The sequence below is a fragment of the Balearica regulorum genome, chromosome 5 (genome assembly GCF_011004875.1).
Source record: "Balearica regulorum gibbericeps isolate bBalReg1 chromosome 5, bBalReg1.pri, whole genome shotgun sequence".
NCBI classification, from domain to species: Eukaryota; Metazoa; Chordata; class Aves; order Gruiformes; family Gruidae; genus Balearica; species Balearica regulorum.
This window is the reverse complement of record NC_046188.1, coordinates 67077555-67105499: the sequence shown is the minus strand read 5'-3', so window position 1 is coordinate 67105499 and position 27945 is coordinate 67077555. Positions and strand designations below refer to the sequence as shown.

Genomic DNA, 27945 nt, shown 5'->3' with positions numbered 1-27945 from the left:
GGAGACTTCTGGACAGACGGTGCCGTAATGGAATATGAGTTACATCCTCTACGGCGCTACTTTAAACTGAGCCTTAACTTGGAAGGACCAGAAGTTACTGGGTGCTAACAGCTGCTTATTTGGGGATCTCAGTAAGCAAGTATCCATGTTTTGAGAAACACACGCCACACGGAGAGCTAACGAGCGTTGCTGAGGCCACACTCACGTGTGGTTATGCTCATCGAGTGGCCGCAGAAGCTGGATTACTGCCGCCTCGGCTCTTGGCTCATCTGAAACCTGGTCAGCGTTTAGAGGCTGAATTCTGCTACCGGTCCAGTGGATGTCCTTGCTGCTTATGCTTGGAAATTGGAAAATAATGAATGGAAAAAATAGAAACTACGCTCCTCGTCTTTTTGGCAACTGTGTGTGCTGCACATTTTTGGGAACTCAGTGTGAGAGAGCGCGCACCCTGTTGAGAGAGGTTGGAGTGCCTACAGAAAAAAATCAGGGGGTTGTAGTATGCTTAAAAGTTAAAGTTTCAACTCTTAGAAATTGTACACTCTGTCAACAGTGGTTGATGGGGGGCGGGGGAGGAAGAAAACAGAGAAAACCTCTCTCTCCAGCTTCCTTTGGACAATTGCAGGCCCCACGGAGGGCATTCCAGTCACGTGTGGGCTGTTGATAGCTTAGAAAATAGAATTGCTTAGCTCACGTAAGCAACAGAACCCTGTGAAATACACAACTAAAAGCTGTGGCAGAGCTAGCTGTGTGTTTGATTAGTCCCTTTTCCCCCCGTGTTTATTTTGCCTGTCCTGCTGTGAGTCTAAAATTCATCCGCATCAGGGAATGTACGCTGATACTGGAACCTCTGCAGCTTGACTTCTGTCACTGTACTGTGCAGAGGGGAAGATAATTTGCAAAGACCATCATCATTAATAGAAATAAAACAAGAGGCTTCTGTAAATGTGTGAACCTGATCTGGCTGTGCTACGATCTCTTCTGCTTGGAGATGATAATGATGTTTGCTAAGGGAGTTAAGGGATGATGGAAACTCTAGCAGCAGATAAAGCGTTTCTATTTCTGGCACCGTAGGGATCGAGTATCAATTCGCCACAACAAACGGAGCCAAAGCCCTTGAAGGGCTGTTGTTGAAATAACTTTGAGACCTGTCATCTGCCAAGAGATGCTGTTCACCCGCCGGCACGAAGGCGGTTCAGGTTGATGGCGTGAGATCCTGCCAAACGTCCGTCACGGCTGCGGCTTCAGTAAAGGCTGATGGGGAAACAAGGTAGGTCAACAGGAATCTGCACGGGAAGGTTTGGGGAAAGAGGTTTCTCTCTCGTAACGTTTGTAGGGAAAAACTACGGAGTGGAGAGAGTGTGATCTATCGTTTAGCTTGTCTGTTACTTACTGTGTTAACAGGTTGGTTTGGGTTGTTTAGAATTTTGCCCAAATTGAACCTTTTAGTCAAAAAAAATACAGGTTTTGTATGTCAAATATAATGTAAAATATAAAATATATTTAATATAAAAATATGTAAAAGCTCAACTAGATAGGCTGTTTCTGTACCTGAGATTAGGGCAGGGAGGATTGTTTTTCTTCTGTTGAGAAATGAAATCCTATAATTGGTTCATTGAAAAGCCCATGAACATGATACCGAGTCATCCTGAGCTGCTGATTAGTGTGTGAGAATCATGGCAGAAGTAAAGCCCATTAACATACCTCCCAGATGCCAGCTGGACTTACGTGCATCTTTACTTTTTGACCTTAAACATGCTTCAGCTAGGAATATTTTTTTTTTTTTAGTATCTAACCTATTACTAATTTAGTTCAGACTTACGAGTACAAGAGGCAAATACAACACAAAGCAAGAAAATGCCAAAACACCACCCACCCCAACCAACCAAAATAAAACATAAAAAAATACCCACAAGAAACCAAACAAATGGTTAGCAGAGCTAATGGATATATATTAACAAAAATAAAATCAGTTGTGCTAAGAATGAATCTTAAACTTATTCCAGTATAAGAGAGAAATATTATTAACTACGCCCTGTTAGGACAGCTGTTTATTTTTATTAGACACTGGAGAGTCTACTCACTTGTTGTTTTCTACTGTATCATTTTTTAGCATTTGATAACGCACAAGCATCTCAAGGTTTTCTCACAATTATCACATTCATGTCCCTCTCTGTATAGTTTCTGTGATATCTAGTATTAATTGTTCTGGACAGCACATGGAAGCAATAAGAAATCTTTCATTTTCACAAAACTGAGATTTTTACCATTTTGTAAGAATTGGCTGAAGGTTGTCAATTAACTTAAAACTTTTTGAGGGAATTCTTTCTTACTCGGTAATTTAGGCATCCCTTGCAGGGCACTGGGAGAAAGGCACAGACAGCTCAAGTGTGTCCTTTGGACTGATTCTGCGTAGCGCTGTACCGTGTCATATGAGTATGTAATATCGGTCTCGTGCCTCCAAACGAGAATTCTCTATCCATCCAGGAAAGCTGGGTGAAAAATCAGGTTCAATGGCTTCCAAGCTCTTGTACTGGAATTCAAACTGTAAAGGTACTAAATCCCAAGGATTGTCTGCAAAATAAACTATCTAGCTATCTTTAGTCCTCATCGCATCATTTACTTCTCTCCACAAAGGGCAAGCTGAGCTGAATTGATACCTTCTCTCTAATTTTTCAAGTGCTAGCTCATCTGCAGAGAAAGCAAAGTGCCTGGAAGCTGCCTGCCGGACGCTACGGAGGTGTGCGGAGTAAAAGAGTAAGTGAAATGGGGTGCATGAAATACACGGGACGGGGAGACTGAGGCGCTTGTAGGGTGTTGGTGGGGGATTTTGGTGACGCTGGGGTAATGTCTTCCAGCTTTCCTGTGTGAAATGAATTCGTGATAGGATTCACCATAAAAGTAACCATCTCCTATAATATCCTAACAAGACATACTTCAGTCTTACGAGCACTGGGTGTTCAATTCTAGACTTTTTAACTCAAAACAAACGAGCTACGCTGTGGGACAGAAGGTAGGGTTTCTTGGAGATGGACCTAGACACCGTGATTCTGCTGCAGTCTAGCGTCCCTAACAAAAATCATCCAATGCATGTTTGAAAAAAGCAAAGCCAGGAGCCCGAGAGGCAGATTGCTTGGGCTGAAGGGCTATAGAAAACTGGGTGTGATTATTAAGAGCCGCTATGGAGCGGCAAACCGGCATTTCAGAAAAGCAGCTCCTGCTTTGAAAACAGATACAGTCGTTTTCCTTCCTCCCATTACTAAAAGGATGGGAAACGGGTTTCATCTTTGGGTTTCTAGAGGATGCTGGACCAGAACCACCCTCGCTGAGCTGTGCTTTAGGTAGGATGACTGACATGGGACTGCCCTCTCTCTACTTTGAGCTTTCCCAGAAGTAAGATGCATAAATTTTACAAAACTTTTCCCATGTGAAATTCCATCTGATGCTGGTTGCTTCTGCCATCCCGTACGGTGCTTAGGGTGTTTAAAAGCCTGCTGCAGGCATCCCTGTATTCAACTATTCAAGCTGTGAAGCTTCTTTATTGCATGCAAAGTAATACAAAAGTAAGTTGTCTAGCTTTAATGGAAGATTTATACGGAGCTATGGGAATACTGTGAAGTTAAAGCAGTGTACGCCAGCTTACTGCAGTGGAAGCACGTCTTGTGAAAACTCCTTCCATTGCACTGGATTTCCTCGGCGTGGTACACGGTCTTCTCACAGGCGCCGCATTTGACTCCACCTCCCCAGTTCGGCATCCTTCTATCTGAAGGGTAACCTAGAAAATCAATTTACTTAAATAAATACAACAGCAAGAGTGCATTATTTTAAACAGAACAGCTTGATTTTAATTTTTTTTTTTTAATTATTATTTTTTCACCCTTTCCAGTCACCTGCTATTGCAGAGTGGCCCCGAGCCGGTATCTGCTCGTGTGAATTGCACCATGGTATTTGCAGATAATCCGGTAGCAGGGAGAGGAGATGGTAGCTGAGAGTCCGCACTGCTGCTGCGTGGCTGGTCCTCCTGAGGAGGGGGAGACCTTGGGAGACCCACCTCGCTGGTGTAACGTGGTTTTCAGGCACCTGGTAGCCAGCATATACTACGTACCTGTGCGGTATAGCAGGGATGTATCCTGTTCATGGGTGAGGGTGCTGGCCTGGTGCTTTGGAGGGCAGGGGCGGTCTAAATCCTCTGTCCTCTGCGACCCTCCCTTGTAAATAAGGATATTCCTCAGCTCGGTATGTTGTGGTGGTGAGGTGTTTCAGTAAAAAGGTGCAAGGATCACTCAAACCTCTTCTGGAGAAGTGGTTCTAGAATTTATTTTCCAGCAAACAGTGATTTTCTTTCAATCCTGCCCTCCTTTGCATCCCAGCATAGCCTTTTCCTCTCAATTTTTGCTTTATGTGTGTTGATCTGCTTTTGGGAGACAAATTTTAACGGAGGCTAACGAACACTTTGAAGCTTTATTGGAGTTTAAAAGCAAAAGTGTGGTCAGTATTCGGCATTCCATTTTCGGCAGACAGTATTCTGCCTAAACTCTGTGGAGAGACAGCAGGTAGTGCTATTTATACCTCTCCAAAGCGAGCGCCAGTTCATCCACTGCCACGTGAACTTCCTCGGTAACATGTGTAAAAGCAATTTTCTGTGTCAGTATGATATCACTTTGTACAATTCACACCTCGATAATTCCACCTTGAAGTTTAACAAACGTACGACGTTATTTCAGAGGATGCTTTAAGAGGAACAAGTCGCTGCTTTTCTGAATTCCTCATAAACCCGCTGCAAGATCTCTGTGCCGCACAGCCATTGTAAAGTAGTAACAGAAAGGTTCAAAACGTGCTTAAGGCGTGTTTTTCTTTGTCAATTGTTTTTAAAATCTAAACATCTGGGGGGGGGAAGGAAAAAAAAAAATGAGAATAGTGCTTACTGTTCCAGTCCTTACTGTTCGAGTCACTGTCGAAGTGACTTGCCCAAGGTCACGCAGGAGGGCAGCGTCCGAGCCAGGAGCCTGGCGTAGGTCGCCTGACGGCAGGCTCAAAAAACGTCCTTCCCGATGATTGCGCCGTCACACATCTGAAACAACCCCAGCCTACGGTTTGCCCTTCTGTTTTCTTGTTTGAGTCATCGTTTCTGGAAAGACTGGGACGTCATCTTGTCATCTGCACATCGTATTATCGGCTTGTTCCGAGCTCCTGGCGCAGGGCTTCCTTGTCCTTCTTGGAAAACCAGTCACCTTCTTATTATAGGTCTTTCGGAGCCTGCTTGTGCTATTTGTGTTTGATTAAATTCACCATGAGATATTCTTAACTAAGAAAAGGATTTTGAACGCTGAATTAGGCCTGCTACCTGAGAATTTTCTTCTGAAGTGTGAGAGGGAGGGGAATTTATCACAGCAGCGATGTAACATAGCTGGTCTTTTCAATAGCTTGCATTTTAGACTAACATTTTACTATGTACATGGGACACTAATGTCCGTGTTTGTCATCATGTCTGTGACTTCTCTACTGTATCTTCTGAATTTCAGAATGAAATGAACAATTTCTACACGCCAGCTCTGCAAGCTGAAGCTGAAGGGAATTCTTTTGGGCAGCTAACACTAAAAAATCACGCGACGCTACACGAGACGGGTCTGCCCAGCAAAAGGAAGGTAGCGCAGGGGTGCGTGTGTGTGCTGAAGCAATAGCACTGAAGACATCGCCAGGTGGGCAGATCTTAACAATCACTGATAACAACGCGTATCCAAATATCCTCGCTTCAGTACCGCAGTTATTAGTTATTATCTTGAACCCTGTATAATTACCTAGTCGCTGTTGTGGCTGTTAGCTGCGGCAGACAGCATACCTGTCACCCTCACGCAAGATCCAATGTCTCCTCTCTCTGAGGCTGATTTAAGCTCAGCCTAACAACCTCTCCAGCTCAACCAGCTTCGTCCTCTGCTGTCATACAGCAGCGGCATCATTAATCGCATCCAGACCCTATCAGTTCTCCTGGGAGGCTGTTCACGAGCCGAACTGCTCTGACAGAAAACAGTAATGATGCAAGAAGGAAGAGAAAACTCAGCTTGCCTCTGACTCTGTTTATCTGTAATATAACGAGTAAGAAGTAAAAATCTGATGTAGCTGAAATAAGAAACAAAAATAATTGCACACAAGGAACAGAATACGAATTTGGTCCCTTCTTGCTCGGTGAAGGCTTTACTGAATAGCACTGCTAAAATCTTTTTTCCTTTTCTTTTAAATGGGAGATAAAGGAACAGAGAGAAATCATTCACATAGGTAAAATCTTACTGTCTCATTCTGCCATTCTCTATTTTCTCCTATTTTTAAAGTATTTTTGTATCGGTGCCATTTTTTCCTCTTATAAAAATAGTTCAAGTCACACTTCAAACATTTTAAGAGAAGGAAGAGATAAATGGGAGATAAAAATCAGTTTGGTGACACTTTCTTGAAAATTAAAATGAGATTTTTGTGTTCACGATGTTCCTTTTCAAATCAAGTTTCCAGTCAGATCCCTTCCCCGGTTCAGTTCCCCTCAAAGCCACACCAAGCACCTCCGTCTGTGGCAATGGGATGCTTCTTGGAAAGTAGCTCTAGTTATGTAATTAGCTGAAGGAAAAAAAATAATCTCTGAAAAAGTCTGATAATGCGTGATAGTGAGCCTTGTGCCACTACGGGCCGTGGGTAGAGCTCTTAAAAGAACCATTGCTCCTGAGGCTAATTATAGTAACGTGACTGGGCACGCAGACACATTTTCCATGGGTTTTTTTTCGCATCACCTGATGGGAAGCTGTAGGAGAAAGAAGTCACAGTAAAAACGTTTCCCCTAAGGATACCGGCGTAAGAATGGCAGCGTACGCCGCGACGTCTGCGCTGGGTGAGGTGCCAGGGCGAGTCCGTGCTCCTCGTGTCCTTGCTTTGTTCCTCTGGCCGAACGCGGAACCGCGGTGGCCATCCCTGCGGGTGCTGCCTCTGCAGCTGTGTTACCATGAGCAAGTGAAGCCCACAGGATATACGGCGTTCACAGGTTTCTACTCGTCTAAATTATAGCAGTGGATTAAATCTCCAACCTTACAACATGCAAATAGAACTGAGTCTCCTATTTGTCATAGGAAAAAATTGTATCAATTATTTAATTTGGGTATCAGTATCTACATCCCCTTGAAGTTCCCTGGACTTTGTTGTCTAAATCTGGTTAACTTGCAGCGAATGCTAACCACGTGGTGGTACTTGTTGTATTTCGGTGATCTAGTGGGAAGTAGAGTGGGCCTGATCTAAATGTTTGAAACACATGGCAGAGAACCTTTTGGGTATTTGTATCGCGGCATGTTGGCAGGCACTGGTGGTACTGTTAAGCTGGAGGAGTGTTCTTGGTCTTGCTCTAATAACATTCAGCAGCTCGTATCCTTCCGTCTCAAAATGAAGCTACTCTATGGAGTAGAATTTATACACATTAGATGTGCAGCCAAGGGTACGTGCTTCTCATTATTTAGCGCTTGTAACACTACTCTACAGGCTAGCCTCCGAGCAAGGAAGCCTTTGAAGTGTTTCTGTGCTCTGCGCAGGCATGACAAAATGTGAGCCGTCTTCTGTTGGGCTGTTAGTCATACCGCACAAATCTGGATTGTCACGTAACTGTCGCAGAGTGCCTCTCACTCTAACCAGAGAGCTATTGATAAGAATATCATCCAAAAATATATTTAGATCCATTGATCTAAACGAGAAGTGGATGCAGCACTGGCCCGATGAAGTTGTGTAGAGGAGTAAAAGGCAGCGGTAGTGCTAGGCAGCGCAGCGCAGGTGGAAAAGATGTTGGAGGTAGTTCTGGTGTTTCCTTGATAAACGTGAGGTTTTTCCCTTCTAACTGCTTACACATTAGATAGCCTAGAGCTGCAGTCATATCTGAGCGGGCTGCAGAAGTCAGGCAGCGTGTGGCTGGGAGGATTATCTCAGGGTGCCACGTGTGCTGCAGGGTGGCTGGAAGGGGATAATCAGAAGGGGAAATGTCGGACCACGGGTAGAAATGCTGAACCAGGACCGATGGACAGAATAGGACGTGTCTTGCATCTCTCTTCGTTTTAGCCCCAGTTAGCTGTTTGGTCTAGACTCAGTTAAAAGTATAAGAATACTGACTCCTTACCTAATAAATAAACAGTAATAATATCACATGAAATCAGTGTCCACACTGAAAAGCGAGTATCAAGGCTGCATTTGAAATTCTGTTCCCAGCCGCAGGCTGTGGGAAACGGCAGCGCAGCCAGGTCCCCGTTCTGGTATGTCATCACAGCCCGCTGCTGACCTGTCCTGTGACCACCAGCGACTCATTCCACCGTCCTTAGCGCTACTCGCCTCGCCAGCGCCCTGGGGATAGCGACACGCAGCTTCCCTTGTAAAAGGAGCAATAAAATGCTGCTGTAGATTTTTCTCTGCAGCTAACGCTCACTGTGTTATGTTTTATCGTGATGTGCCTGCGGTGTAAAGCACAATTCCTGCCATTGCGTCTCCAAAAGCCTGACGGTGTTTTTGTCAGAATCCAGTCCCTTGCAGAAAGCGTTCTCTCTTGGCAGAACAGATTCACAACAGAGTGTTTGTGTTTGAAGTTTTTGTGTTTTGTTTCTTATTTAATGGAAGATGCAATATTTTTATGTGTTTGTAATCACATTTCTTATATTTCAGTGTATTCAACGGACTGTGGATGCTGGTAAATTTTAAGCTTATTCGTTAGTGTCATACATTGAGCCTCTGCCATAATCTCATGATGATTAGCGTTTTTCCTTCGTTTCTGTAGTAAACTAACCCATAGGGATCAAGGGGAGGGAAAGGAAATTTTATTTTTTTTTTTTTACTCACGCTGGTGCCTCTGAGTTACACAAACCCTTTTGAAACAAAAGAATTTATACTTGATATGAAGCACGTGATGTGCAAACGTTCTGTGTCCCAGTCCTCTGTTTTCATCCTTGTGTCCTTCCCAATTATCTATTACTTTCTAGCATAGTAATGCCACATTTCTTCTAAAACTTCCTTGATCCACACTTTTGCAGAAACGTAAGATTGCATCTCCAAAAAATAAGATATCCCGACACTAGACCGAGGTGCCTAGTTCTGATTTAAAAAGACAACCCCCCCCCCCATACACAGAGAGTTCAGTTTGATTCAAACTGCATCCTGCTGTCCAAACGACCCGTTTCTTTTTCCAGACCTAAATCCTGGGCTCTCAACTTTCACTTTTCCTCCCACAAGATCCTTCTCTAAATCCTTCTCCACGCACTACGTCTTTTAAGCGCCAAGCAAAACTGTTACGGAGTGTGAAACGGTGCCGTGATGATTGACATCAGACACAGAATTATTTTATCTACGTGCAAGGCTTTAATCTTTGGAATAATTTTACCTTTAGGTAGAAAAGTTTTCAAAGTAAATAAATTTAAAAAAAAAAAAAAACAACCTATCGGGACTTTTCTGAAGACTTGCCCAACCATGCTGTCTTTTCATGCTCGAGTGATGGAAGTGTGAATTCTTTCATCCTCTGTTCTTTTCTAGCCATTTTCTGCGGAGTCTGCATAAAAGTTTTCCTCTCATTTGGTGTAAACCCAATTGGTCACTACCAGGAAATATTCTGAGGATTCTTGGTTGGGTTTTTTTTTTGTTGTTTGTTGTGTGTTGTGGGTATTTTTTAAGCAAATAAATTTGTATGCTTTAAAAAGTATACAAAGACAAACTCTTTGTGGAAAACAACATTCTGTAGCTTTGTAACAAACTTTTTTTAAAGATTCTGCAACTTCTGTTCTCCAGCCCTGCCTGTAGCCGAAGCGTGCCCCTCACCAAGGAGGATTTCCACAGCCCCGTTCCTGTAACACTAGTAGCTACTAAACTGGCTGAGAAGCTCAGAGGAATCTCTCTCATCAGTTGGCTACTCCAAACCTAAAATACTGCTCTTGGATATGTAGGACTCGCGTTTCTGTACTACGCCTACACATTTTTCTTTGTCAAGCAACAAATAGTTTCTACACCTGTTAGGAAAAAAAAGAAAAAATACCCAAGCCTTTTTATCGGACGCTCTCGGCAGAACCCGATATACTGCACTTACCGGAGCCGCGTGATGTTTCTCCTTATTTTCTTTGGCCTCGAAGGGTTTGAAGGTGAGGGACTCCTGCGCTCTTTAAATGCGGTGGCCGCTGCTCTCGGCCCTATAAGCTGGGAGGGGAGGGGAACGAGCGAGGGATTTGAGCGATGCCATTGCTATCACCGAGCTGAAAATAGCCTCTGACAAAAGCCTGGCATTTTGTTCCCTTACGTCCACTTGTGAGTAGGTGGACAACAATGCAGCCCCTCAGATTACACCTAGAGGGCATTCCTAACTGCAGTCGAATAGAGCAGAAATAAAGAGTCAAGTTTTATAGTTGCTACTGCCATTGCTTAAATGTGAATCATAAAATAACGGTTCCCAAAATGAGGATTTAGTCATAAACGGTCGCGTTGCCAAAAATAATTTACCAAAATAATTATTAAAATAAAAAAAAAAAATCAAAACCTGTTTGTAGGAACCTCTGGAACTCATCAGTTGTTTTAAACCAAATAGAATTTTGTTCAGCAGTTCATGATTTGATAGATACAACTGGTTTCTCTTTTAGGGTACAGAGAATTATGCTTTTCACTATAATCTTTAAATTTTTACTGGTTTTAGGCGTTAAGATAGCCAGTTAATAACGTTTAGTGTGTCTGATCATTGCAGTTCTATTTGCCGTGCCTCACTGAGCCCCTTGCAAATGGACGATGCTGCAGACGTATTAAAGCGGAGACTAAAGTACAAAGCACGTACAGTTCACTTTTTTACAGGGTTTTACTTTAAGTGCTTTAAAGATTTAGAAGCCAATTCTCATTTTCTAAAGGGATGTCTGAATTTAGAAACTTTGTTCAGTATCATGGACTTTGCTGTGTGTGAAAGGGCTGAGCTCTTACAGCCTCGGGGTTAAACCCCAGGGGTCTGAAGCTGAGAATCTCAACTCTGGGACTTTTGTGGGAGCGTAAGGAAATCAGTTGCCAAATCCATGTCAGACTTCAGGATTTTAGGGGTCTGGGAGCTGGACTCCATCGCTTCTTGGTTGTTCTCTGTGGGTAGTTAATGGAACTCTTCTGCCTGTGTCAGATAAGGGTCAACGCGGAGGTGACGGTGCGACGTGCGTGGTGTGAGCATTTCGTGTGAGGTGGCAGCAAGGGCCCGGGGCAGGACTGAGCTCGCTGTTGCAGCACAAGGAAAGCGCTAAGCAGCTTGTAACCACCTTGTGTTTGCACCCTCGGTGATTTGTAAGTTAGGACCCTTGACGCGAGGGAGCCGAATCTTCATTGATCCTCGCTCACATCACGTAGATCACGTGCTTGGATGGGTTTGCATCATAACCAACTGCAGGGAAATGTGTGGAGGAAGATTTTGCCCTAAAATGTCATTCTTTTCCCTTTGAGTTTGTCAGAGAATTTATGGGGAAAAGGCAGGGAAGGACCTTTAGTTTCCTGATAATGGGTGTTGCTTCATTCCTGTACTTCTGTGCTACCCCGGTACCTTCTTGAGAGGTTCTTTACAGCTCAAAGGAGCAGTCGGACTCACAGGGGTTAGTCGGCATTTCATATAATCCCTGGTCCACTGTGTCTATCGGGACCTGAGATTGGAAGAACAGACTTGAAATACGCAACTGGAGTGTACAAACGCATGAATTTTTATATTCCTGGTGGAGCGGGAATATAGTCTTGTCTACAGATCAAAGGTAGGGATTAAAAAACACTGCTCAGAGAACCGGAATGCGGCGTATCAAAAGATACGAGCCCAAGGATCAGAGGGACTTTCCTAGAGCTTGGCAGCAGAGCACATCGGGTACTCAGGTCACGTTTGAGGGTAGGCGAGGCGGTGGAAAGAGCAGGGGGTTCAGCTAGTCAGAGCCAAATGCAAGTCTTCGGGGAGTGGGGCGCTTTGAGCAGAGAAGAGCAGTAGCTTTTTCCACCTGCAAAATCATGAAGAACGAAGTGGCAAGTATTATAAAGCCTGTGTGAAAAAGCAAGCAACTGTGTCCTGACAGGAGCCAGGGTCACTAGGCAGCAAGTCAGAATGTATGTTCGGCTTTTTGGAATAGAGCACGGTTTGTGAGACCATTTCTCCAAGCTTCATTACTGCTGTTCCTTATTCTGTCAACTGCGGTGTCCAAAAATGAAAGGTTTGTAGTTTGTTTCCTTTGAGTAAGGCAAGTTTCTATAAGCTTTTGCCTTTATAATTTGAGAATTAAATTGATAGCACGTGTAAGGAAAATCAATCAATTACTACTCTGGAGAAGAAAAAAAAGAAAATCTCACTGCTGCAGTGACAATTCCCCCATTTTCTGGCTTTTATTCTTCTCTGCTCCTCATTTAGGAGTTTTTCAATAGTGAACCTATTCTGTCAGGTGTATTTTGTATTACAATTTTGCATTATTAAAGAGCAAGCCAGTTAAGTTTTACTGTTAGCCGTTTTACCTGGTTTTTTACCCAGTCCAAGCCTGAATCTTGGGCTTTGCTAGCATTTCTCCTGCCCTAATTTGGAGAGCCAGGCATGTCTCCCCTGGGAAGGCAGATACACTGTATTTTCCTTTAATTTGTTAGTCATTCCTTGTCATCTGAGCGTGTGCTGTGCGAGGAGGCTTCATCTTTCTTCCTTCAGCGTAGAGGAGACTCTGCTGTACGTATTTAAATTGAGTTGGTGTAACTTAACCTGTTTGATACGAAATTGCAAGAGGGAAGAAACCCCTGCTGGAAGCTGACATTGGTCTTAGCTGGGAGCAGAAACCATCAGCACAGCCCCCGTACGGCGTGGGTACACCCAAGAGACACGGGGCTCCCTCCTTCTAGGAGCCAGACGGCACAGTGTCTGCAAGTGAGTAGCTTGTCCTTCAGTCCCTGCATGTGTCCTTTCTGCCACAAACCGTTTTAGACTGTTACAAAGCCTCAGGGCAAATGTTATGCACGCTTTCTCATAGGCTTCAAGCCTCTCCGGTGTCAAGAGAACCTATGGAGCGTGTACGGCGGAGCGTGCACCTGGCCCAGACTCTACAGGAGAGGAGAGGTGAGGTAAGGAGCGTTCATCTTCAAATCTTAACTAAGATTGTTTGGTCTGAGGCCCAAACCCTGTAACTTGTCAGTTCTGTGACATCGGGACTGCACTTTCCAGAATGCTCCAGGTGATAAAGATACTCTGAATTCCAAACTTCATAACTATATTTTCCTCTAATGGTTGCTACTAGGAGGTGTCACCTCTAGGGACAGAGTTCAGAAGTCAGACTGAGTTACTTAAATCCCTGCCTGGTGAAATACCATTTTCCCTTGAGACGACAGAGACACCCCTGTCTGACAAAAAAAGAATGAAGAGATGCCAGTGAATGTACAATGTATTCCTTAACTGAGGTAATTTAATTTGATCAAACAAAAAAAGTCAAAATTTGAGTTTGATGTAAGTTTAATCTGAACAAATTGATTTAAAAATACAGTATAAATAATTCTTAACTTATAAAACTTGATTAAGAATTCATTTTTTGTTGTTTTTTTTTTTTTTACTAACTTTACAAAAGAGCATTATTGAACATAGGAGCAAGACATTTTAACTATGGCCTTTTTGTTAAGACATAAAATATATACACACTCACAGTACTTTTCTTTGTGCAAAATATGTACTGACTGATAAAATGTACCTTTCTGTACAAAGACGATTTCAGCTTACTTTGCATAGCAGAAAAGCAACACAAAAAAAAAAAACCCAGGAGATACATAAATTTGTTGCTATAATACTTTGGGTAAGCCTTTTGGAAAAAATTATTAGACATTAACTTTCTCATTAAGAGCCAGTTTTAATTCTAAAGCATTAATTAAGGCTATTCCAGTATTAAGGTCTTGCCAATACATGCCTAAAGCACCCACTGTCCATCGTACAATCCAAGCCGTGTGCAGTGTGTTACCAGTAATTATGTCTGCTAACACATCCAGCAAGTCGATATCCCAAAATTAGTCTTCTGACACTTCAAGTTTTCGTTGAGGAATATACAGAGTTCCTGGAGAGATTCTGTCGGTACCATCTGAGTTTGCAGATAGTGGCGATACCGTGTTCGGCCCTCCTGGTGTGCGGAAGAAGTTTTCTGTAACTCTCTGGGGCTCTTGGGGTTCCTTTGGAACAGAAGGCTACAAGAGAAGAGAGAAAGTTACTTTGATTTAAGGGGAAGAAAACCAAAACAAAAGAATGAATTCTAGTTTCAGGTTTCTGCAGGATGTTAGCAAATTCATGTTTTCCCCTGAAATTTAAAAACTTAACAACTTTTTACTGAGATGAATATACCTGTGTTCCTTGATATATCTATAAATACATATTAATACAAACAGATCTTAGGCAATACAGCATTGCACAAAATATACAGAGAAACTCCCCGTGGAAAAAAATATTCTTTTAAAATCCTCCACAATCTTATCCTATAACAAAAAAGCTAACATTAGATGCAAGAACTCGAGAGCAGATTAGGAGAGTCACAAGAAGGAAAGATCAAGTAACAAATGGACAATTTGTTAGCAAGTGTCATCTCAGATCTATGCAAAATCCTCCCTCGAAACCAGTTGTCTCTTCACATCTAGTCATCTTCCAACTGGCTCCACTTCCACAACAAATAAGTTACTTGTTCTTCCTTTCTAACCTCTCAATTACATCATGCTTATGCTGGCCTTCACTGCCAGCTCTTTTTGGGCGGTGCTGATTTATAAAGATCAAAAAAAAAAAAAGTTAATTTAAAATTTTTATGTGCTCTAAAGGAATTACTGCGCTATACTTCCCACTCAACCCACCACAGTCAAGAAGTTGCAATCTATTTTTACTCACCTTCTCTTCTTGTGAGTTCATGTTTTCTGAGCTGTGGCTAACGTTTTCTGGTTGTGAAGAGACTGGCACGTGCTGAAGAACAGGATTTGTGGGAACTTGCACGCCAGCAGGGATTAGTCCTATGTGTTGCAGGGTAAAGTTCAGAACTGAAGAATTTGGATTTTGGGCAGAACTGCTTGAGTTGAGACAGGAGTTGCTCAGTACAGGTGCAGCAGCTATAGAAGTTGGTGACAGCATTATGTTCAAAGGTGTTATATGAAAAGCAGGAATGTTAACTGCTTTCAGTTCAGATGCTGTCACCGGAATGACACCTGAAACAAAAAAATCAAGTGTTGAAGGGGATTAAAAATTGAGACTCATTACTAAGGTAATTTCATTACCTCAGTAGGATGAATCTGGCCCATAATCCTTTCAGCCAGACAACTGTACGCCTATTTTATTTAATCCTCACCAGCAATGGGCGAGCTGTAGGTAGTGTGCTGTAACGAACATATCCCAGCTTGCTCTTTATCAGAAAAGCCTGCCTTGTTGCCATGGGTGCACTGAGTAAGAGGAATAAGATAGCCAGATGGAAGAAGAGTCTGAAAAAGAACAAGACAATACACCTTTACCCCAAACACGTAATAAAACAAAACAGAAGTTTTTCTACAAACTTGCACCCCTCCTTGCCTTGTTCTTATTCTTTATCCTCCACGACCCCAGGACCCTATATTCCACGCCTGTACTACCTTCTGTCGGAAATCAGACAGAACTGACTCAAGGACATGCTCTTTAAGATGGCCCTACTGTGCAGAAGTCTGCTGGCTCCGTTTCCAGCTGATATCCTCAGTGAGGATCTGGAAATCCATTTGGGATTAATGCAGTGCAATTAGACTAAAGAGAAATCCTGATACTGAATACTTTTTTTTTTTTCCCTCCTCCAGAAGAAACATCTGGACCAGCAATCATCATGTCACCTCATTTTTGGATTGTGTTTCTCATAAGACAAATACTGGAAGACAATCCGTTTGCAGTTACAATTTCTGTTTTTGTCAACAGAACTGTTCTTTATGCGGGTTCTCTACAGTAATAAGTCTTAACTGCAGAATACTAAATTCTACTGATGAAGAGTTTTGTGTGATTCTGTTGTAAATCAAAGTATTTGAGACTAAATATACACAAAGGACAGACTGGGGATGCAAGGGATTTCAACATTGCCTTCGTCTACTTTGCCTTAGTTGTGCTCTTCATCCCAACTGCAGCCTGAAAGACACTTCATGTCCTCTTATTTGTGTACTAAATGCAGAAATAGAAGTTCTACATTCCTACAAAATCAGGTTTGAAAAGCACACTAAAAATAATCCAACCAAAGACAATCTATGTATGTGTAGTTCATTATGGTTTTGTTTCTTTAGCAAAGACTCCAAGTGCTGTTTTCGCAAGATGTGCAGTGGTGGCTGACAAAGCTTACCTCGTGAGCAGGAATGGCAAATGCTACCGGGATCTCTTGTTTAGGTTTGATTTTGTCCTCATTTTCTGGAGTATCTTCTCTTTTACACTGATCATAGCAACTTGGCATGTTTTGCTCTGAAGTTTCAGTTTTCTTCTGTCTCTCTTCCTGGAAATTGTCCATGTCGTGATTCATTTGTGAGCTACTGGAAGGTGGTCTTTCATTTTTAATGGATTCTCCCTTTAAAAAAAGTACATGCAAAACCAAAGGCAGACATTGTAAGATTGAACATTCTCAATTAGAGGTCTACTATGATATTTATACATTTTAAAAATTAGAAAAGCAAGCTTTCTCCTGCTTCCCAAGTTTGTGCTATAAAAATTTGTAGTCAGTAAGACAACTGGTTCCACGTCATCCTCTCTTGCTCCTTGACAACTAGTGGATGTTTGACACCACACATTGCCACAACATGCTGATAACATTTCACGACTGTTTTGGCAAGCAGAATTTAAAGCAGCCTAATAATTTACAGAGACACTAAAACATTCAGCAACCCAGGAGTAGAAAGCAATCCAGGCCCAGTTTCTCCATATGCATCAAGTGTATCTGAACCTCTCATTCTCTTCACGTGCTGTATTACGATGCCTACAACAATCCAACATTAACAGGACACAATGTTGGACAGAAATATCTAGAAGGTATCAGGATTTTGGGACGTTCCCTGTCTGGTGACTTTTATGTGTCCACTTTCCCTCCTAACACCTCCAAAGCCAAGAATGAATGCCAGCAGCTGAGCAACCTGAACTACTCCAGAATCGTTGTATAAATAGGTAAGTCTTGAGGTAATGTTTTGGGAGTTGTTTTATTTTGACTAACATCTGTACACTTTGACAGGTCTTCTTGTAAATAAATATTTGGAGGGGGAAGAGATAGGAACAAGGAGAAACATACAGCCTGCTCCTAGGTTGGCATTTCAAAGATAGGTGTTATATGGCATACTAGATACTGTGCCTGATGCTTTGCAAATACCAGCAAGTTTGTGTGATATTTGAGATATCTGTCTATCTATCTGTGTGTGTAAACAAACAAAAACCAGCCCCCCAAATATCACCAAGCACAACAAATGAATGTCGTCCCTTCAAGTGCAATGTTATTTAAAACACCTACACACACTGGCAGGCTCCTAAATCACTTTGAAAATGAGTAGGTGGCAACAGCATTAAGCTATAAAATGATATTTTTAAAAATAATGTAACTTACCAAAGAAGTATCACGGCTTTCCTCATCACTTCTATACCTTTTAATTAAATTATTCTCTTGTAATGCTTGTGGTCTTTTAAGGCACCGCTGTGATGAAGTTTCTGATGTTATAGTCGGTCTTTCTTTAGCCGTCAAGGGCTTTGTTGGGTTGTCTGCAGCTATCTGATTGTCCCCTTCCTCAGTGGTTATTTTATTTAATGCTTTTGAATTAATGCTCTTAATTCCAGTTACATTAGCACAGGGTAGAGGCTGCAACATGAAACTTGGGCTGTACGTTGTCACAGTGTGGGCTTGGGAAGGATGCAGATATATTGCGTATGAAACACCAGAATGCGTATGAGGTAGTATTACTGGTGAGACTGCGCTGTTGCTTGGAGGACAGCCAGCCAGCGGCTGCATGAGAGCTGGCTGCTGAGAGGGTGCTGCGGCGCGAGGAGCGTCGGGCTTGGGGACCACCTCAGGCAAGGACAGATTGCATTCCAAAGCTGATCTCGACAATTTTGTTTTCATCTCTTTTGCTTTCCTTAAAAATAACCAAAACAAACAAAAAGCCCAAACATATTTTAATACCGTTGTGCAGAAATGAATGTCCTGACACATTATTTTCTGCAATACAAAGTCTTACATGAACTTGTACTTCTCAATCCACTAAACAGAAAATAAGTGGAAAAAAATAGCCTGCAGAATCAGGGATTACCATTTTCTGCAGACTGTTGCCCAACTCAAACTGAGCACAGCTTTAACTTAACGGCCAGTGACAAAACAAAGCTGCTCACCTTAACCCTTGTGCAAACTTACTTTGATTGTCCTTCCAGCTGATGTTTAGCAATTACTGGAATCTGAGCCATTTTACCTGGGAAAGCTGATACCTTTTGATCAGTACCTGGTTGGAGGGGGAAAACAAAACCAAACCCTTAGTACATCAAACGTAGAAGTTAAATTTTGTCTTGAGGAGACTGCGTTATTTAATGTGATGTACACATTTAACGAGAAGACTCTAAACTCCAAGCTATCCGCAGACTGCAGCCCAGACTTGATTTGATCAATTGGATGGTAGCTTACGTCAAACATTTTAAAGCCTCAGCTCTATTTTTTTTCCCTCCGAAGAAGATACGCAACAAAAACACGAGCATTGATAGGTAATTTTCTGGCAATTTCATGGAACACAGAACTTCTTAGATAGCAAGATCTAAAGTACAGTTTCCGCAACAAACCAGGGTTCGAGCAGTTCACAGAGAAAGATACAATATCCAGAGAATCAGCTGTACTACACGAACAGAAGTTTGTAGTAAGGCATCGCACAAAGTCAAGATAGTGATATGTAAAAAGGATTTAATATTCTTTTAAACCAAAAATAGTAATATGCCACTCCATGTGTATTTGGTGTGAAAGAGGAGGGTAGAGTTCCCTACAGTGTGCTGAATTTGGTCCCCATCTCAAAAAATATATTTACTTTGTTGCAACTGTGCAAGCTGTGACTGGATTTGGTCCACCAAACTGGAAAGAGCGTCTGTGTACAAATTGCAGAGCTTGAGCACTGAACACAGATCAGTTTAGCTTTGTTTTCACTGTCCAATCTTGTAAAGCCTCAGATTTACAGGCAACGTATATTTTCCCCATCTTGTCTATTTTTTGACCGTTCTGAAGATCTCCTGTGTTTGTTGTAAGCAGGCGCATCTCCTATGAGAAGATGGCCAGCCTGAATATTTAATATAAGACTACACCCAAGTTAAAAACAAACTTAGAAAAAGGTACATACTTGCACTTATTTTAACTGGACTGGTCGGAGCAGACTGGATCTTTCTTCTGTCGTTCTCTATACTTTTAACTAACTTTATTAGAGAAGGATGCCGAGTGAAGTTTTGCTTTCCTCTTGAAGGAAAAAGGTTTTTTGAACACTGCTCTTTGGAAGTGATGGATTCTGAAACAGGTGGGGGACAGATCGTAGAAGTTGTTTCAAGTTTTGTATCTAAAAAGCAGAAAAAACCCCAAAGAGTAAATACATATATGCAGATTCAGTAATTAAAAGCAGTTATTTGAGCCTGGCTTACAATTATTGAAGTACTAGCAGCAGCAAAAATGGAAATGCAAGAGTCTCAGTATGAGTACATCTACTATGTAGAAGTACATCCTGGTGTGCTATGCTAAAAGGACCAAGGACAGTGATGTGCCTAGTAACTTTCTGCTTAGTTTACTGTCTTTTGGTCAAAACATTTCTAGCAGAGAAAACAAACAGTCAAAATCATCAACAAAACAAAAAGAAATGAAACATACACCCACCCTGAATAATTGGCAAGACCTCAGGTCCTGTCCATTTGAACGCTGGTTTTCTGCCTCTCTCCTCTGTAACGTGAACTTTCTTGATAAGCTCAAGGCTACTAAGAACATTTGCTATATCATAAAGTCTCCTAATTTTGGCTGCAATAGAATAAACAAATGTAAAGTATAGCAATTCCGATTAACAAGTTAAGATATATCAGATTAAAAATGTTATAATGCCCTTTTAGTGGCTAAAAGAAAAAACCTTTATAATTTTTTTTTATAAGAACAGTTTTGTAGCACAGGTATTTATATTGTGATATGTTATTTCATAGTACAAAGTTTATCTGTAAAATAGAATGACACAGATACAGATCCAGAAAAGAAAATACTGCTGAGTGCATTATGTTAAATACAGGAAAAAACATTTTCAAAACAAGTTAGGTTCTGTGCAATGGCCAAACCTATACCAATTCTGTAGTGAAAATAAGTAGCTTAAAAGGCAGGTATGCACAGGCAACGGTGAATATGGGAACGAGGGGGAAGAGACGCGCTAAATCCAACAGGATAATCATCCTGCACGTTCTTAACTGTCTCAGGTTGAGCTATGGGGGAAAAGCTTTAGGCAGCAGTCAAATTACAAGTGACTTAGGTCAAAGTAGCTTCTGCTACTGAAAATTTAAAGTCTGGCAAGTCATGGAACCAGGGACTTAACCGAGAGGACGGTAAAACACGTGATAGCTGAAATACAGACCCATGGCTGGAATGCCCTGAAAATGCTTTTATTGTGAGACAGGGGTTATGGAGGAACAAGAAAGAATGAAAACAAACAAAAAGCCCCTGCCGACCCACCCTCTCTGTGTTGCCACGATGCAGTGGAAAGGAAATTATGAACTGAAACCAGCGAGGATCAGTTTTCTTGTTGCATAGATACAATGCCACAAACAAAAAAGCAAAGGAGTCTGAGAATCAAGGAAGGGTGTAATTTTCAATGAAACCCACACTTAATTCTTGATGCCTCAAGAGCAGGCACATTTTTGATTATTATAGATATATAGGCCTAGACCTAGAAGTACCTTTTCATTTGAATGGGGAGGAAGAGGAAGAAGTGTGCAGGGAACTGAGAGCAGGGTAAAAGAATGAAGAAATAATTGGCAGTTATAGCATTCAGTTTCACTTCCTCTCACGTGTAAGTTATTAACAGGACTTTTACAGAATTTCTTTAGGTTTCCAACAAGTGAGTTATATGACCAGAACACAGATTTGCATGATCCTGGGGTATCTTTGATGAAATGATGTTGAGAGCTTTGACAGACTGCTCGAGGAAAGACAAATTGCTACCAATAAGCAGCCTTGTGACGTTACTTCAGGAGAGACGATTTAACGGACTTTTTCTTTTACGTGGTCATTACGTATCAATGACTATGCACAAGTGGGTCCCTATTAAAAAGCATGCAAGGTGTTTAGTGAGTTTTTGGAGGCTCAAATAAATTTATGGCAGGAAGACAGGTGATGGTATTTTACACTATATAAACTTCTACTAGAACAGTCCGTTTAGCTTACTCTAAATAGAAATATCAAGTGTAAGATCAAAAAGCAGACAGCAACAGCAGCATTTTACTTACTTTTAAATTTGCTTTTATCTAAGTCTTCTAACTGGTCTTCTCCAATCAAGATTTTAGCAGCAACTTCAAGGCTTACGATTTGAGGAGTCGATACAAGAAACAGCATCACAAATTTCTGACTCATCACTCGTAAAGACTTGTCTTTCCTGCTATTTACTGATGCTGTAGCAGACAGGAGAAAGGATTAAAGCATTAAGTGACACGCCAGCTACAACCATTTTTAAAAAAACTGAAGAAATTTGTCAATAAGAATTATTATAAGGACAAACAACACAGCAACTAGGCAGGGCCGATGTGGACTCCAGAATCATGTCTCTACATGGCAAGAATCAGATAATTTGGTGGATACCAAATCTAACTACAAAGAGAGAGTGTGATATTTCCACCATATACATTTCCTGTTGTCTGACAACTTGTACTCTTAAAGATGTTTAACTGCAGGTTATACAATGTATTTAACAACCCTTAATTAACATTTCTTCCATGAACCAAACCTAAATTAAAAAATAAATTGAATAATTTATCCTTTTGGTTTCTATAACATTCAATGGTAACAAATCCTGCAATTGGATTTTATGTTGGCTATGCCTGAGACTTTCACCTGATGCCCCCTTGTTCTTGCACTGTAAAAACAAACTGTGTAAGAAATGAATGAAAAAGAGAACTGAAAGAGTGCAGAGCACTTTTTTTCACCACAAACAGTTGTGGTGCCTTTCAGGCAGTAGCATTTCAGAAAAAAAAAAAGAAGTCCAATAAATTTTTTTTTTCCAAGTTCATAGATATTTATCATTACAAGCACATATTATTCTTGGCATTATAGAGAATTATTACCAGCACGAAATTCTATTCCTGGGAGCTCGACAAAAGACATTTCTGAATGTTCATTTGAGCCAAAAGATCTTGGCGTTTCTTCATTTCTTTCACCATCGAGATCAAATTCATGCTCATACTCTCTTTTCTTGATCATCTGAATTTGTTGTGTATATTTGTTCTCTTCTCCAACTTTTTTCAAAGTCTGCAGGGTTTTGGAGAGATTATGTCGCCCATGCCAAGCATATCTGTTTTTGGCAAGGCGGCTCACCATGTGTAGGCTCTCTAGCACATTCACTATATCATATATGCGTCTACGTTCAACATCTGAAAAAAAAATAAAAATGAACATGGCATCTCTACTACATAAAATATGTTTTGTCACACATTTACCTGAAACATGGTTTACACAGAGAAGGGATCACTTTGTTATACTTCACCTTCTCTTAATATACTTCTAAGCCGTTTTTGCCAGTTCCTCGTTACAAAGGTTTCTGAAAATAGCCCTCGTGGATCTTGCCAGCAAGGAAAACAATTCTTGCTTTAGAAATGGAAGGGCTTGCTTTTCCACAGTTCTACTTGGTTTACAGCATTCCTTAAAAAAGAAAACTTACTGTTGCCAGGAGAGTCATTAGATGGGTTTCAATACAGCTTTAAAAAAAACACAAAGCAATTTTGATTATTCATTGCACCGATTTTAAATCGTCTCATTAAATAACCTTGGAAACTCACGGTAGACAACTGTTTTGTAACTTGTTTTTTTATGTTATTCTATTAACACCCTGTCCTGTTCTTTTTTGTCTGTTAAACTCTTGGTTTTGACTAGGCATTTCCTAAAAGAGATGTTATTTTTTACAAAGTATAAATAGAATAGATGTTTTGTTTAATTTGCAATTCATTCCTCTTCTATGTCCCCCAACATATTCTGAAGATATAATGACACCAAAAATTTTATAGCGGTATGACTTATAACTACTATCAGCGTTACAATTTGTAGAATACTGTAATTTCATAGCTCCGATAAAAAAACACTTCAGCTTAAAGTTAGCAACTTAGACTCTTGGTAGATCATTGGCACGATATAAAAATAGTGATATAAAATGAAAAAGTTAAATTATCAGAGAGCAGAAAGTAGTTTCTTGCTTTGATGTCATGATTGGACAGGAAGTTGTGGGTGCAGCTTGAGAAGAGCTTGTTCCTGCCACAAAAATCCAACCACTAATCTTCATCATCATCTCTAGATCCAGAAAAACTGCATCTGGTTATTTGTGGTATCGGCAATAATTTAGATGTTTAATATTAAACAAAATTCAGCGTTTGTCAATTCAGTTCACTGAAGAAACTTGAGCTTTTTAAAAGAATTGCTCTAACAATGAAGAGTTTAAAGCTGAGTTTAAATAAGATGGAGAGTACACAGCAAGCATTCAAAATTTTACAGAGCAAAAATGTAGTAACATGAATGGTAGGTTACTGGCACATTTGTGTGAAGAAATAGATAATAATATATATGAGCATATACACCAACTTACTAAGCTCTTCAGATACTTCGTCAAGGCAAATGTAATTATTCTCTGCAGTGCTGGGGTAATCAGGATATCGAGCTAAGAATTTATGACACAGTAATCCTAGACTTTTCTCTTTGCGACTTGGTTGAGATTTTTCGTATTCATCTCCTGATAAGTGCTCCTACACGGGAATACGAAAAAGAGAATTTGAAATTTGTGACAATATGTGAACATAGATATTTAACAGCTTTATTGTGAGCACTGTCAAAGGCCCGGTGTTCTCCCTTTGCCCTCAACAGTTGTGAAATACAACCAGCAAAACGTTACCTGTGGTATGGAACTAGACAAAATCCTTACTTATATTTGGTAAATACTCTGAAATCAAATCTTTAAAACCATTGTAGCATGTTAATGTATAACTTTTTATGCTAAATAAACAGCCTTCAGCTAATTTAAAAAAAAAAGTAAATAAAAAAGACACCTTTACAACATACCTGCAAACAGTGTTTTGCCTGTAGGACCTCACTTGTGTTGTTTGACAGCTCCCTTCTCTGTTCTCTGCTCCTAATCTCAGGACTAGCTGCACTAATCAGCATTTTCAAGTTTGAAGTAGGCGTCCATGGATCTGCTGGAAGGATTTCTTTAGGTTTTGGGGGTGTGGTTAGAGGCTGACAGTCAGGCTGTATCTCTGTCAATACCGAATGCGAGGTAGCTGCTTGTTTCAAAGGCGTTTGCAATATGGTCCTGTATGGCTCAGAAGAATGATTTTCCTGCGTGCCAAGAAGAAGAAAACCCGTGATGTTACAAACCCAAAGCACTATAACCCGTTTGTTGATAACAGTCGGAGTGGGATAGAGATCAATTGCTCTTCTGGGGTGGCTCAAAGGTTGCAGTTTTACTCCAAGCCAACAAACCCTTTCCCCGAAACCATTTCTTTGACTGTGCCTTTGGCTTAGGACACGGGGCCCGTGGTGTTCTTGAGGTAACTTTCCTTTTTTTTCCCCTCTAGGGAAAACACAGCCAGAGCGAACGTTAATCCACAGCAGAAAGCTATAAAGAAGGACCGAAACCCCTTTTATTAAGGATAAAAAGAACGGGGGAGCCAGGAAGCTCTGCTCCTTACAAAATTGGGGGGTAAAGGTCGTCAAGGTGCAGTTTTAGGTAATTTTGTGAAGGATGGAAATGACAGCGAAGGTAAAAGGCGCTCGATTACCGCCATCCAACGGTTTGTATACGCCCCCGGTCAGACCCAAGAGATTTCACGCCCAGAGGCGCTGCGAAGGGCCGGGACCGGGCACCCCACACCGGGCACCCCACACCGGGCACCCCGGGGCTGTCACCGCGCCGGGCCCGGGCGGCAGGGCCCCGCCGCCCCAGCCCCACCGCCCCCGGGGAGACAGCACCCCCCCCCCGGGAGGGGGGGGGGAGGTTGTTGCTCCTTCGGTTTCCCACCGGAGCAGGCACGGAGGAAACCGAGACGGAACCGAGGAAATACCTTGTCGCCGGTCCCCATCTCCCCGCCCGCCTGCTGCATTCTCCCGCCGCCGCGCAGCCTCAGGAGGCGACACCCGCCGGTCCCGCCGCGGCGCTCCGCATCGCAGGTCCCGCCGGTTCTGCGGGGCGGGAGGAGGGAAGCGTTAGCAGGGAAACCGGCGGGGACTGCCGTGACGGGCCAGCGAGCTGGGCGGGAGGGCGGGCAGGCGGCGGCTCCCACCTCGGCCGGTTCCCGCCGCCCTCGCTGCCGCCGGGGACGTCTCGTCGCCTCCCGCCTCTGGGCCCGGCCCGCGCCCGCCGCCCAACGGCCCGGCCCCGCCCCGCCCCGCCCGCGCCACACCGGCCGCTCACGGTGCAGCGCCGCCGATTGGCCACCGGGGGCGGGCGGGGCCCTTCCGGGATCCGGTTTAAACATTTGGCGCCACCGCCGCGCCTAGAGAGTTGCTGTCTTCCGCTCTCGCTCCGCCGCCCGCCTGCTGCCCACCCCACGACGCGTGAGAGCCGGCACCCACCGGGAGTAGCGGTGGTGCCGCCGCCCGGTCCGGTCCCGCCCGGCCCGGTTCAGTCCGGTCCCGCCGCGCGGCCGCTCCCGGTGCCGATTTGAATTCAACCCGCTGAGCCGCCGAAGGTGCGGGGGGGGGTGACGGTCCAGCCAATCACCTCGCAGCTCTCCACCCCGCGCAGCCAATGGGAGCGCGGCGTTCCGCGGCCGTTCCCTCCTCCCGCCGCCGCCGGACGGGGGAAGTCGGGTCTCGGGCCGGGCTGGGGGTTTGGCGGGTTGGAGGCGCGGGAACCGGGGCGCGCGGGGCTGGGCGCGCGCCGCCTCCCTCTCTCCCTCCCTGCCCCAACGGCCGCTGGCGTGAGGGGAATTAGCGGGACGAGCCTGGGGCACTAATTGCTTTAGCGGAGCTGATTATCTGTCGCCGCTTCTCCCTCCCTGTCAGTCGGTCGTCCTTCACGGCCGTCGCTTGCGGCTCTTGGCGTCCGTTCGCGGGGTCCCGCGGCCTCTACGGCCTTTAAAACAGTGAAATACGTGGTCGTGCGCCAGCCGGGCTCTGCCCCGCGGGCCTTCCAGGCTCAGCAGCCCGGGTAAAGGCTTCACTTAACGCGGGCACAGCCTGCTTCTGAAAACGGATCCGAGTAACCACGAGTTACACGAAACTCTCTTAACTGGGAGGAAAAGCTCTTACCTAAAAGAGGAAAAAAAATAATGCTTAATAACTCACTGATTGCATGGCTTTTTGTGGGATGGGATCACCGAGTGTTGACTCTGCTGAAGGGGCCTTCTTGGTGCTCCCTCAGATAAGATTCAGCTGCTGCCTGGTACTAAGGCGGGCTGTACCGCTTATCGCGGGTGTTACAACGCTTCTAGCTTGTAGGTAGATGTTTGGGACCCAAAACCACTTTGGGCTTTTTTTGTACTAGAGCTAGGATTGTGTGAAGACAAAAGCTTTTTAATGTAACTATAACCTTCTGAAAGGAAGGCTCCAGAAGCATGTATATTCAAATTGAGGAATTACCTGAGTGACCTTCACTCCCTGGTATCGCCAGCCATGTAACAGCCAAAGTTTATTCTCTTGCAGTACATACATGCCTCACCATAAAAAGTCAGTTTTAGCATGGGGTGGACATTTGCTCTTTTTCGCTGTTTGTTCTTTGATACAATTCCTGTATATTGGCTTCCCTTTGTAAAAGATGCGCTAGAAGGTGTAATTGCTGTGTGCTCTGGTAACCTAGAGCTGGAGAGTGACTCCCAAGAAGTACAATTATAAATACTAAAAATGGTGGCGTTTCGATATTTTTTTTTCTTTAGGGATGATTCCATCCAATACCATGTGTGCTAGAATTGGAGTTACATGAAGAGCAAATGCATTCATGTGTTCAGAAATCAAACTGGAGAAAAACAATCTTTTTACATTCAAGCTGTCACTTGATTTCTTTATTTATGCTAAGCTTTGAAAATTATTCTTATCCCCTAATCAAGAAGCCATTATCTCTGTTCAAACACATGGTAGTATCTCTCGTGCCCTTTGTTCAGGGGAGATTTTGCTGGACTCGGCCTTATGATCTTTCCTTTTTTGACAGTATCAGGTATTTTTAAGCAAAGGTTAAAAGAATTGCTAACTTTATTACAGTTATTGACATAATTATTCTGTTGGTAACTTGTGTGCCTCGAGTGGTTTTCCTTACTATGCTACTGCCTTTGCCTTTTTGAGGTTACACAAATACACGTAGCAGCCATCAATTTAAACTGTTTGTATTTCTTTCTGCTCTTGCCTGAGTTGTTCTTGGTAGCCTTAGATACGAGAAGCAGCACTGATGTTCTCTGCTAGGTAATATTTAAAGAGAAAAGCATAAGGATTAAAAGTTGTATGGCCCCTGACTGGGAACCAGAGGCACCAGTACCAAGTTAAGAATAGGGGAGGTTTTTTTGACATGTAACCTTGACACTTTTTCATGATGATTCTCGTGTGGGATGTTTGCTAGTTTCAAGTGATGTCCTGAATCAAGATATCACCTGATGCCAGAAATCGGTGTTGGAGAGTGATGTATGATTTTATCTATGCTAGCTCAACTAAAGAGTTACTTGAAGGATGGTCATATGGGTTAAAGAGTATGTGCGATATATCCTTGTGGCTTAGCCAAATCCAATGAATGATAAGCTAGGATTATATGTAAGGTGGTAAATAAGAATATGTA

General features: G+C 42.7%; 2 protein-coding genes and 2 long non-coding RNA genes across 8 annotated transcripts in view; 2 read left to right on the top strand and 2 right to left on the bottom strand.

The window, feature by feature from the left end:
* Positions 1-10192, bottom strand: part of CSRP3 (cysteine and glycine rich protein 3) — a 14634-nt gene extending 4442 nt beyond the window's left edge. The window contains exons 1-2 of the mRNA XM_010307282.2: positions 10076-10192; positions 3641-3772 (exon numbers count right to left, since the gene is read on the bottom strand). Of these exons, the coding sequence (XP_010305584.1) occupies positions 3641-3752 (112 nt within the window). The 5' untranslated portion in view covers positions 3753-3772; positions 10076-10192. The remainder of the gene's footprint in view (positions 1-3640; positions 3773-10075) is intronic.
* Positions 1920-16346, top strand: LOC142602133 (uncharacterized). Its single transcript, XR_012835857.1, has 4 exons — positions 1920-2754; positions 5520-5696; positions 12987-13077; positions 15787-16346. It is a non-coding gene; the product is annotated as an uncharacterized LOC142602133 (long non-coding RNA).
* Positions 13472-25843, bottom strand: E2F8 (E2F transcription factor 8). Of its 3 annotated transcripts, none has more exons than XM_075755373.1 (14): positions 25758-25843; positions 25247-25364; positions 24246-24521; positions 23776-23932; positions 22268-22573; positions 21437-21598; positions 19833-19970; positions 19312-19521; positions 18351-18435; positions 17553-18075; positions 16314-16532; positions 15315-15444; positions 14864-15174; positions 13472-14178 (listed from the first exon to the last, which is right to left on the bottom strand). In XM_075755373.1, the coding sequence occupies exons 2-14, from the start codon at positions 25283-25285 to the stop codon at positions 14005-14007; spliced, it is 2730 nt and encodes a 909-aa protein (XP_075611488.1). In that variant the 5' UTR covers positions 25286-25364; positions 25758-25843; the 3' UTR covers positions 13472-14004. The 3 variants fall into 3 exon arrangements, with proteins under 3 accessions (XP_075611488.1, XP_075611489.1, XP_075611490.1); XM_075755374.1 differs by lacking the exon at positions 25758-25843 and adding an exon at positions 25466-25489; XM_075755375.1 differs by lacking the exons at positions 24246-24521; positions 25247-25364; positions 25758-25843 and adding an exon at positions 22861-22897 and having other exon boundaries at positions 23776-23875.
* The window catches only part of LOC142602132 (uncharacterized), a 20488-nt gene continuing 18206 nt past the window's right edge, over positions 25664-27945 (top strand). Inside the window, exon 1 of one of the 3 annotated variants that reach the window (XR_012835855.1) lies at positions 25664-26852. This is a non-coding gene — a long non-coding RNA (uncharacterized LOC142602132). The remainder of the gene's footprint in view (positions 26853-27945) is intronic. The other 2 variants (XR_012835856.1, XR_012835854.1) reach the window with 2 other exon arrangements.